At 50.4% G+C, this 12238-nt stretch overlaps 1 protein-coding gene across 12 annotated transcripts in view; it reads right to left on the bottom strand.

Moving 5' to 3' along the window:
- Positions 1–10836, bottom strand: part of TACC2 (transforming acidic coiled-coil containing protein 2) — a 213385-nt gene extending 202549 nt beyond the window's left edge. For 7 of the 12 annotated variants that reach the window (XM_058697977.1, XM_058697987.1, XM_058697989.1 and 4 more), the window contains exons 1-2: positions 10713–10836; positions 9739–9839 (exon numbers count right to left, since the gene is read on the bottom strand). Coding sequence is in view for 1 of the 12 variants with exons in the window: in XM_058697986.1 (XP_058553969.1) it covers positions 10713–10730 (18 nt within the window). In the remaining 11 variants the exon portion in view is untranslated. The remainder of the gene's footprint in view (positions 1–9738; positions 9840–10712) is intronic. The other 5 variants (XM_058697981.1, XM_058697982.1, XM_058697983.1 and 2 more) reach the window with 3 other exon arrangements.
- Positions 10837–12238: the final 1402 nt, after the last annotated feature.

Below are 12238 nucleotides of genomic sequence, written 5' to 3'. Positions count from 1 at the left end.
GTGCTTGTCTTCTTCCAACCCGGACACTAAGCAACCAACCAGATTTCCATTTCCTGCCACGCATGGCTAAACACAGGTGTGTGCACGTTCACTCATCAATCTCCAGGATAACCTCCCTTTGGAGGCAGGGGGTTGGGATTATGAACCAGACCTTGCCGCCAGACTGTTGCAGTGTGAATACTAGCTTCACCACTCACTTGATGTATAGACGCTAGTGAGTTAGTTAACTTCTATAACCTCAGTTTTGTCATCTCTAAAATGGGAATCATAACGATACCTACCTCACATGGCTGTGATGAGTTAATTTCAGCAAAGCTCTTAGACTAGATTAAGCACGAAACTGCTGCCTATTACATGATTATTGGCAGTGGGTTTCTTTGGAGTCCCAGTAGGCAAATCCCTCAGTGGCACAAGGTTTATATTGCCTTCTTCTTATCCCTTCAGTAAAAATCAATAGATTTTTTTTCAATAGAAAAATGTTTTCAATAGAAATCGGGACATCTGCAATAAAAGCTCAGCTGAACTGACTTGTGCATTAGAAGAAACAAATGGTGGCAAATAATGTTTATTTATTTTTGAGAGAGAGACAGAGCGTGAGTGGAGGAGGGGCAGAGAGAGAGGGAGACACAGAATCGGAAGCAGGCTCCGGGCTCCGAGCCATCAGCCCAGAGCCCGACGCGGGGCTTGAACCCACAGACCACAGGATCATGACCTGAGCTGAAGTCAGACACTTAAACTGACTGAGCCACACAGGCGCCCCTAAAATTCATTTTTAAAAGATAATTGTTTGGGAGGATTTTCGTTTTTCAACTGGCCCGTCCATTTTCAACTGGCCAGTCCAATCACTGGCCCGGCCCACCATGATTGGTGTCCCATCATCACAGCCGCAAAAGGCCCCGAACATGATGGGACAGTCTCTGAGTCATTCGTTCGTTTCTTCACACATTCTATAAATACGGAGCTTTTTTGTGTACCAAGCACTGGGTGTTTGAGTTCTCTTTGATACTTACAGTGGAGCTAGATATTTTCTTTTCTCATGGATGAACACACGAAACCCAGAGGGATCGAGTCACAGGGTCAAAGACCGGCAGAGAGCAAGAGGAAGGATGGATGGCCCCAGACCCTGCGTTCATGAAGGAAGTGATGCCACTACCTTGGAAGATTCTTCAATGCCGTTCAAAGGTAGTTGACAGCCTTTTTCTCTCGTGTCTTTTTCTCTCGTGTCTTTTTCTGCTCATTTACTTTTGGTAGAGCATGGAGTTTTTAGCTGTTGGCAACTGGAGCCGGTTAGGAGGGTCCCGGCTGATTGGGCCACCCCCTCCCTGATCTGCAGACAGGGCCAGGTTTGGGAAGGTGATTTACTGCAGTGGCCAGAGACAGCCTAGCAGGGCTGGGTAGGCGGAGCATTGCTGGGAGGAGCCAAGATCACCACCCGGGAAATGGAGCCTGGGGCCAAGTGTGGAGGAGGGGAGATGGAAACGTGAGAACCAGCACAGCAGCTGATGGGTGCAGAAGCAGCCTGTGGGCGGAGGCCGCAGCTCAGAGCGAGATTGCGATGTCCAGGTCAGGCCGGTGCCCCATTTCATATGCTGCGTGCAGGGTGGGGAGGTGCAGGGAGCTGGGAAATCAGAGACAAGATCGTGCCAGCCTCGGTGACGACGCGGAGACTCAGAGAGGTTTTGCAACTAACCTCCACTGACTGTCCTGTGAGAACAGCCTCTTGGAATCTGCTGATCCATCCCACCATCGTACCAAGTTTTCTATTCGGGGTTTTCTATTCTCTTGTTTAAAAAAAAAAAATTCTTTTTTGTATGTGATAGAAATGTATCTGTTTTGGGGCGCCTGGGTGGCTCAGTCGGTTAAGTGTCCGACTTCGGCTCAGGTCACGATCTCACAGTCCGTGAGTTCGAGCCCCGCGTCGGGCTCTGGGCTGACGGCTCAGAGCCTGGAGCCCGCTTCGGATTCTGTGTCTCCCTCTCTCTCTCTGCTCCTCCCCCGTTCATGCTCTGTCTCTCTCTGTCTCAAAAATAAATAAACCTTAAAAAAAAAAAAGAAAGAAAGAAATGTATCTGTTTCAAAGGCTTAAGAAGTTTTGATTTTTCTTTTGCACTGAGCATGCTGGGTTGTGAGTGCTGGAAGAAACCTGGGGATCATCTGCAACACCCCCTTCGCAGACGGGGAAGCTGAGGCCGAGAGGGTAGGAAAGGATCGGCCCTCGTCTCCCAGCAAGCAGGGGCTGGGACCAGATGTAGACAGGCACCCTTCTAGCAGGCAGAACCCCGCCCCCTCCCCAGCAGGCCTCTGCAGGCTCTGCAGTCACCTCCCGACCAGACGGGCAAGGTCAGATAGGACCCGCCTTCCCTGCCGTGGCATTGATTGCCCTCCGGCCGCGGTGGCATCCAGCCCGTCAGGTCCTGTGCCGGCTGAGGATGTGGGAGGCATCGACCGGAGGAGTCCGGGTTAGGCTTGCTTATTGAAGGTGAGCTCAGCTGCACCTGACCAGCAGCGACTTGGGCCGCTTGCCACAGCCGGTGACCCCAGCCAGCTGCTTGTTCCCACAGATGGCCCCAGCAGGCGGGAGACCTCATCTTCTCCCCCCCCCCCCCCTCCCCCCCGCCGGTGGCTGAGTTCAGTTGTTCTAACTCCCTCCTTTGCACAGCTGAGCGTGGTGATACTTATAGCTCTGTGATCATGTTCCTGTTCGAATACAAACAAAGCGCCAGAGCCTGGGAAGGGGATTTGTTGCGAGACCTCGCCGGCCTGCTTTCTGCTCGGGCAGGGACCTGGCTGCTCTGTGGGGTTTGAGGGACGTGTGGCTCTTCCTGGCCGCTCTCCCCCAGCCTCCTGTCTCCTCCCTCGCCCATCTCTGAGGCCACCGAGAAATTTCGATGGGAAAAGGCAGCCTCGACGCACGTGAGGACTGAGGGTTACTCAGACATCTCCTCTCACGCCCCCGAGACCAGAGGCCGCGTCCCCAGCCCTGCTCCTGGGGAGAGGCTGGGCCAGCATTCAGCTGTTGCTTCTCAGCCTCAAACCTCCTGTTTCCCGGTGCTGGGGACTCTGCAAAGCCACTTCTGCTTTGCCAGCTGCTCCTGGGAGGCCCTGCAGGAGGAGGCAGAGGCCAGAGGTGGAAGGAGGAAGGAGGAGAGATCGTTCCGTCCCTGTCTGTTTCCCGGTCCTGGGAGCAGCACCCAGCCTGCAGCCTTCACCCCCGGGGGGCAGTCGCCTGTCTGGGATCCTGGCTCCGGTTGTCCTGATGCCCACAGAGCTCGCCTCATGGCTGGGCCTCCCTCCACAGGGGTCTGGGGTTCCCTCCAAGCTTCTACTTTTTAATAATTCCAGCTTCTTTGTGCCCCATAAGCCCTAAGTGTGATATCTGCCTCCTATAGCTACCACCTTCTGTCGCAACTCTGAGTTTGCTTTTCTGCCTTGGCATTTACTTAGATAGCCATTCTTTATGTCAGATTCTCTCTGATAGAGTAACTGGGACATTTCTGTCTTCTGACTTGACTGGCTTCTACGCTGGCAGAGTTGGGATTCCAACCCAGACCTTCTTTCTCCTGGTTCAGGACTCCCTGCTTTGGAACCCGATAAATGTGTGTTCCACTCCATGAATGAACGAGGTGAGTTCCCCCCATTCATCAGTTCTGACTTTAGTTAAGATGTGGTGAGGATTCCCCACCAGCTCTGGCAACCCACGAGCACCGACAGGGGCAACCTGGCTGATCTTATGGACCGCCTTCTTAGACAGGGCCCTAGGCCTTTCCTCAAGGGCCACCCTAAATTTAGCTTCTTCTGGAACCACACCGAATCTGCACACTTTCAGCTGCATGGCTGAGAAGTAGTTGCTGAGAACTAGCCAGCCCACAGATGGCCACAGCCCCGTGAAGGATCCCAGCCGAGAGAGACCAAGAGAAAAAAACCCAGAGGAGCCGCCCAGCCCAGCCCAGATGCCAATCCACGGGATCAGATCCTAAAGAGTTCGTGTTTTAAACCCCTAAATTTTGGGGTGATTTGTTCATGGCAACAGCTAACTGATAAGATCTCCCCCCAGAGGGCCCATTTAACTTTCCTTCATGCCAGCCTACACCCAACTGTGACTATCCATCCTGGAGATCTGTGCACTGAAGCACAAAGGATGTCACGTGACAGACGACCGATAGATGGATCATATTCCTCTCCCGTGGTAAGATGACAGTTTACAAGCATGGCCCCTTGACTAGTGGCCCCTAGGGTCATCGTGGCTGATGCCAGACTATCCCTGCACTCTGAGGATGAAGCTCTGAGTTTACATTATAAACAGTGCCTGGCCCCTTAGCCTAAAATGGAAACATGAGGCCATATATTGGTTTGCAGTAAGAGGTCTCTTTTCTTTCTCTTTTCTTCCTGCTAAAACAGATATTTGACGACACCTTTAAATATAAGGTTCCCCTTCTTCGCGATCTTTATATAGTCCTTTGCAGGCTGGGTGTTGGCAAAACCATATTGCTTAGAAAAGCAAGCTGTTGAAACCCACAAACGTTCAGACATCAGTCGAATCCCAAAGCTAAAGTGTGCTGTCATTTTTGGAAAGCAAATACAGTATGAACATAATTGAGAACTACAGGCCCGGGGGGGGGGGTTGGGGGGGTGGGGGGAGACGGGATGAGACACGACAGAAATCTTGAGTGTGGATGAGATATCAGTGCCAATTACGGCAGGGCCAAGATGTTATGCTGATGAGCTATATGTTAGAGCTGAACTAAGAAGCTGAAGATATTTGCCTTCTGCAGGACGTAATAAGTCTTTGCAAATGCAATTACTAGGTCTTGGAGAGGGTTTCAGCTACCATCAGGGAATTTTATTATATAAAATAGAGAATCACTTTTTAAGACATTTGTCCTTCAGACAAGTTTATTGTAGACTTATCTTTAAAAATTTAAGGAGAGAATAATCACTATATAATTTAAAAATTCTTATAAACGAGGCTTTGTTAAGTCCCATTTGTTCCAACTATAGTTCTTTTCAGCAAGAACAAAAAGGACATCTTAAGCAAATTTTCCTGTGTGTGTTTTTTTTTTAAACTTTTTAAATGTTTACTTTTTGAGAGAGAGAGAGTGTGAGCTGGGGAGGGGCACAGAGAGGGAGACACGGAATCCGAAGCAGTCTCCAGGCTCTGAGCTGTCAGCACAGAGAGCCTAATGTGGGGCCTGAACTCATGAACAGTGAGATCATAACCTCAGCTGAAGTCGGCCGCTTAACCGACTGAGCCACCCAAGTGCCCCCCTGTGTGTTTTTTTTAATTAACTTTTGAGGTAGCGACCTGTCTCTCCATGTTTCCTCCCCAAAAGATATAAAACAATGAGATAGAGAAAGTAAATGTGTGCAACAACCAGACCCTCAGGATAACTTGAAGACAGGAAGAAAGCAGAGACAGTTAAACAGCACTCTTCAGAGTAAACTGAATAACAAGAGGAAAGTGAGACGATCCAGGAGCGTGATTTCTCATGCGCCCATCCTCTGCCCTCCACGAATCTTTGTGGAAAGCACAGGTAGACTGACTAATGTAGAAAAACAGTGGCTGGGGCACCTGGATGGCTCTGTCGGTTAAGCGCCCTACTCATTATTTCAGCTCAGGTCACGATCTCACTGTGAGTTCAGAACCCCGAGCTGAGCTCTGTGCTTACAGTGCGAAGCCTGCTTGGGATTCTCTCTCTCTCTCTCTCTCTCTCTCTCTCTCTCTCTCTCTCTCTCTCTCAATAAATAAGTTAAAAAAAAAAAAAGAAAAATGGAGAAGTTGGAAGGAAGCTAACAAATGAAGCCTTCGTTGATCTACAACTATTCTCGGAATGATTAAGTTTCCTCGTTGGACTTCAGATGTGGGGCGCCATGCCTCCAGTGGACCTCAGTCCAAGCGTTGCTTCCCAGCTCAGCCCCTCTCTCTCACCCCTGTTTGTTTGGTTTCTAGGACTACGTATAGTCTGAGCACTACCCGGCTTCCAGAACGTGGGCCTGAGGATAGATCTTGCCATGTATGAACACAGCTCCCAAAAGATAACTTCCTGAATTCCCTCCCAGGAGGATCTGCCCATCTGATAAGAAGGTCTGGTACTAATGACTGACTGCCCATGGGCACTGTTCCTTCTCCGTCTAGTTGCTTCTCCAAGGTTGGCGTCTGTGATTAGGTCATTCCCCGCGCGCCCCCCGCCCCCCCACCTGTTAACCAAGACAAGCCAACCTGAATCTTCTTGTTTGTGCTAAACGAGGGAGAGGTGTTGGCAAAAGCATCACCAGTCCCGGGGCGGGAAGACAGGCTGGCGCTGGGGGCGAGGGGAGCACACCCACCAAAGGCCAGAGAGTGAAACTGCCACCAGGTGATGCAAACAATAACATCACCAAATGTTCTCCAAAGAACTGGAACACACGAGAGGATGGTCTTGTGACTGACCAGGACTCGGGGCTTGGTCGTCTCACCTGTTTGCTATGAAATATGAGCCACAAAATGACTCCGTCAGATCCTAACTTGAGCCTCATTATCAGCTTCTAGCAGAAGCATGGTCACCGGAGCTGTTTTCTGAACCACCAAGACTAAATACAAACGCATGGTTTGTGAGCCCCCGGAGTGACCAACAAAATTATGTCCCCTCAAAATGAACAACCTTGGCCCCACTTAAAAGTGATCACTCCAGGGGTGCCTGGGTGGCTCAGTCGGTTAAGCATCCGACTCTTGACTTCGGCTCAGACCATGATCTCAGGGTCCGTGGCTTCAAGCCCATATCGGACTCTGGGGACAGCGCGCGGCCTGATTGGGATTCTCTCTCCCTCTCTCTCTCTCTCTCTCTCTCTCTCTCTCTGCCGCTCCCCTACTCTCTCTCTCTCAAAATAAATAAACTTAAGGAACAAAGATCACTCCAGCTGAACCCACATCCATACCCTTTACTGCCCCTTCACACATAATGAGCACAACCAGAGAGAAAGAATCTTCCATGGTCTAAGCCTTGCAACCCTGGATTTGATAAGCCTGAAAGGCAACTACTCTGAGGAGAAGCCATCCTTTGGTAGGGGCTGGGAATTTCTCTGGGGCCCCGGAAAACCGACCCACAAACCAGCTTTAGTCATTCCTGAACCGACGTGAGCAGCTCGACTACAGAAAGTTAGCTCCCTTTGCTAGAACAACACGGGCCCGTGTCGCTGGGTTTAATCTCTTTCTAATTCTTCGGCACCAATTCTGGCACCGGGCTCTGCCGAGGCTGTTCCCAGACTTGCGTGTGGAGCAGAATTTTCCCTTTTTAGGTCACAAACTCAGAGCGCTCCCTCGTCCCAGCAACTCTCTGCCCCGGGTCAATTTTCAACACCCTCCTTGACGGCATTTATGAAACGCTGGCAAGGTGGCCACTGGGTTGACCCGTTCCTGCTCTCCACATCATTTCACGGGACTGAAACACGCACACCAACCAGCCACAGCAGGCCAGGGGTATGGAAACACATCGACGTCCATCTCTTCTAAACACGGCTGAATTAAGGGCCGTAGGACCGAGGCTGTGGACCCTCCAGTGACTCTCAAAGCGTTCAGACGAGCCTGCAAAGAGTTGTCTTCCTGTGTTCGTTCCTTGGGCAGGGATGGCTGCTGCCTTGTAGTCTTGCCACCCTGGAGCGTCTGACCCCCTGCCCCACCTCCTGTGTGGGGTTGGACCACCTCACCTCGGCTTCCACTCTCAGGAATTGGAGATTTGGAGCAAGGTTGCATCATAGTGAGTTTTGTTCTCTACTGGCCGATACCTCACAGTCTGGTGAATTGCACCTGTCCGGGCCCCCCAGTGTTATGCCTTACACCCCGCACACCCTGGCCCATTCAGCACACACTCTTGTGTGCAGCTGGTGGGTCTCATCATTGCAATCCGCAATAACGTCCATTCCCATTGGGGCGCCTAGGTGGCTCAGTCGGCTGAGCCTCCGATATCGGCTCTGGTCATGATCTCGCAGTTCGCGAGTTCGAGCCCCGCGTCGGGCTCTGGGCTGACAGCTCGGAACCTGGAGCCTGCTTCAGATTCTGTCTCTCTCTCTCTCTCTCTCTCTCTCTCTCTCAAAAATAAAATAAAAAATAAACATGAAAAAAATTTTTTAAAAATCCACTCCCATAGAATCATACACTCGAGTGAGGAAATTTCAAAGGCCCGCCATTGTCCTTTGCTCTGAAAATGGCTCGTTTCTCATTCTCCCCCGTTCCCTACCCCCCACCAACCCACCTCCTAGACACTGCTGATGGCACGAGGGGTTGATTCTGGCTTAAGGTGGGCCAATCAGATTTTCTCTCTTGATATGTAATAGGGGCCCTGGAAGTCAATCAAGAGGCGGGGGCTGCGTGAGTCACAAGGCAATGAGGAATGGAGGCTGGAATCCGTGCCAGAGAGACCCCGAGACTGCGCTTGATGATGTGAGGCACGAGCAAGGTTAGGAGCCCAGCAGACACCAGCCCACCCTCAGACCAGAAGGACGTAGGTGCTGGCTGAGAAGCCGGGACACAAGGAGTTGCTACAGCCCACAGCTACGTCTTCTCAACTGATCCCCCAGCTCGTTTCCAGGGAGTTTCTGTTTCTGGCAACCAGTGTTCCCCGACTGACACCACACTCAGAAGTTGCCCGTGACCCCCCTCCCCGCCCAGTCCCCATCCTGCTTCAGCATCTCCGCAGCATCTGACATTGTCACCCCCGCTTTCCCCCAGTGGGTCTGTCCATTTACACAGGTGCTCCAAAACCCGGGTCTCCTTGGCCTTCTCCAGTTTCTCTTCCCTGCTCTCAGGGAAGCCATTTAACAAGACCCAGGATTTGGGGCAGCCGGGCGGCTCAGTTGGTTAAGCATCCGACTCTTGGCCTCGGCTTAGGTCATGATCTCACAGTTTGTGAGACTGAGCCCCACATCGGGCTCTGTGTCGACAGTACAGAGCCTGCTTGGGATTCCCTCTCTCTCTCTCTGCCCCTCCTCCGCTCTCTCTCACTCTTTGAAAATAATTAAATAAACATTAAGGAAAAAATAAGATCCACGATTTGGTCTTAAAGCCTGGTGTCCACAGAAGATTCCACTGGTTTCCATAGCCTCCCCTGCCGAGTCCAGGCGGAAGGCTCCAAATCCAGGCCACCGGAGCTCACTTCCTCCCGCACCCACTGCGTTTTTAACTCTGGTGGCAGTTTCTTCTTAGATGACTCACTGTCACTTAACCTCTTGAAACAATTCTGCACCATGATTGCTCCTTGGGATCTGCCCCCCACTCCAGCCCAGGTGCTGTGGTTGTGCGAGTGTAGCTTACAACTATATCCTCATTCCCAGCACCTGGTACACGGGGGTCACTTGAGTGTTTGCGGAAAGAGCCCAGGGGACGAATGCGTGATAGACTGTGTTTTAATTTTCCCTCAATTTCTTTCCTCCTGTCTCTCCAATGCACATTCACCAAGAACTCTGGGTTCTTCCTTCCCAGTGTGTCATTCACGGTCCCCTTCCTCCCCATTCCCTTTGCTTCTGCGTCGGACCCTCATCACTACCCATTAGAGCTACTGCAGAAACAAGAGGGTCTCCAGGTCGTGATGACAAAACTGACCCATGGCATCCTAGGAAGATGGAGGCAGCAGGGATTTCAGCTCTTCCCAAATCTCCCCGTGCAAACAGAGCACCAAGCTAGGAAACCCCAAACCTAGGGGCTTCGAAAACAAAACTGGAGCATAAGGCTTTTCCTGAACATCAACCCCCAACGGACACGAGACCCACCTGGTGTTGGTGTCCGTGCAGGAGGACGTGGAGGGAAGCAACGGGGCACTGACAGCGGGACCCCAGAGCAGGACAATCCCGAAGTCGCCAACGGGCATTCACTGGGAAGGACAGTGTGCCGATTTGGAAGCAGCAGCTAAAACCGGAGGGGCTTTGCCCCCTCTACACACGCACATGAGGACAGTCCACACCAGTGCGTACGCGGTGTGCGTGGGATAAGGGGTGGAAGTCTGTGCGTTCCTGTTTCATGGAACGTGCTATGAAATAGGACCCACATGCGCACGTACACACTCACGCTCCACTGTGTTTTACTAAACTGTAGGATTTTCGAATAAGGCTCAGCATTCTGCATAACTTGAGTGTGGCCTGATGATCCAGTTATAACTGACACCAAGTCAGGCTCGGAAACACACGATTTTTGTTGAAATCACATGCAACTCTGAGTTGGCAGCCACAGCATCGAAACCGGCCTGAAAAGGTACTTGTGTGGGTCCAGAGAAACACTGGCAGACGTGACTGAGTCAACACCGTCAAGAGTTTTAAAATAACTTTTCCCCCCATAAAATCGTGGTGTGTCGGAGCCTCAGGGGCCTCTTAAATCGTCATTCCACAGAACCGTAAATACTTGAAAATCCAATTTGCAAGGGGCAGAATCATAACAGAGGCCAGAAGAATGAAATTTCATCCAGCCAAACCCTTATTTTATGAACGAGGAGACCAAGGTCCAGATCAATGGGGACTTACCCTACCAAAAGGAAACAGTAATTTACGGGAAAGAAAAAATACAGTTCATGCAGCTTCGGGGACAAGGGGGTGAAGGGCGTGGAAATAAGAAGCACAAATGTGCCTTTAGTTTCCCTTTATAAGGAAAGAAAAGAAAGAAATGCATTTATCCCTCTAATCTCAGTAGCCAAACCAGTTTAAAGCCACACGTCGTTCAAAGGAATAAAGCCGTCAGGCTGAGACTCACTTACCCAGTATCCTCTCAGCATGAGGAGCAGAGAGCCGGGAAAAGGCCCTCTCTTCCTGATGTCAGGACTTCTCAGCACTGCCCTCCGCCCGTGGTCTGTCTTCCCCCAGGATCACATGGAAGTGTTCTATAAATGTGCATTGGCTTAAGGTTGGGAACGCTGGCCTGGGAAGCAGTGGCGTGTAAGCAATCTGACCCAGGCCAGGCGGCAGCTTTCCAGAAGGCTCTGCAGCCCTGAGGGAGGATAACAGGGGCCAGGGCGGTTGCAGGTATCGAGAGCCTGCAACTCTGTTCTCCTCACTCTGAGTTTATTTGGGATCCGAATCCAGTCTCCACTGCCTTGGGTTGCAATTTCATTTACTTGGGGGCCGTTCTATATTTTGGCTAGGACCAGCCACTTTTCAAGACACAGCAGCCTTAATAATAATAAAAACAAAACACACCAAAAAAAAAAAAACCCTATAAAATGAGAAGTGCTTCCGGTTCAGCTCCCACAGACCTCATAAAATCAAGTTGTCCTTTTTGGAAATGTCACTGCGCTCCCTTGAGACAGGGAGAATGAACAATCGCTCTTAGGCCAGTTCTAAATGGCAAAGCTACCTAAAATTCCGTCAGTATTTCGTGGGTCACATGCACAACCATACAACGAAAACAAAGCAACCATCAGAAAGAGTGTGGAGGTCTTTATGTACCGACCCTGAGAACTCCCCAAGTTACGTAGGTAAGTGGGAGAAAAAAGTAAGGTACGGGACAGTATGTGTAATATGCTATCATTTGTATAAAACAAGGTATACGTGTATGCATACATCCTATATTATGTGTGGTGTGTGAATTCTATGCTCTGAAAGAATCATACCACACGCTTATAATAAATAAATTAGTGACTCTAAAAATTCACACAAGCGACTAGTGAAGGGGGGAGCAGTTGCCGCCAGGAAGGGGCAGAAACCAGGGGACAGGGAAAGGGGGAAGATTGTCTCCTCACCTATTTCTTTTCCTAATCTAGGAATGTGACCTCATGTGTATAGTCGTTTGTCAAAGAAAAATTTTAAAGTAATCTCATTTCCATTAGAAATACTTAATTTTCAAAATTGCGATTCAGGGCACTGAATTCAATTAACCATAACGCGGGCGCGCGCGTGCACACACACACACACACACTTTTTTTTTTTTTTTTTTTACATATTTAACGTCTTTGATTAGGTTGAAATTCCTTAAGAAGACAGAGTTTTGAAATAACAAAAACCCTGGCCTACGCGGGACCCATCTGTGAGTTCCGATCGAGGAGTCTGAGGGCTGGACGTCTGGCCCCGATGCATCTCCTCTGTAGCCATGACTTAGAGCAGGTGCCCAGGTGCCTCATGGTGTGTAAAACAGCCCCACAGCACCCCCTCTCCGTGGGCCCAGCGTGTCCTAAGCAAGACGATGTACATAAAAGCCTCTGAAAACAGAAAGCCTTTATTCAGGAACAGAGTCGTTCACGGTGATCACATCTTGTAAGATTTTTCTGAAGTTCTTGTGTAATTCAAC

The sequence above is a fragment of the Neofelis nebulosa genome, chromosome 13 (genome assembly GCF_028018385.1).
Source record: "Neofelis nebulosa isolate mNeoNeb1 chromosome 13, mNeoNeb1.pri, whole genome shotgun sequence".
Classification (NCBI taxonomy): Eukaryota; Metazoa; Chordata; class Mammalia; order Carnivora; family Felidae; genus Neofelis; species Neofelis nebulosa.
Note: the sequence above shows the minus strand (reverse complement) of the source record. Positions and strands in the feature narration are given on the sequence as shown.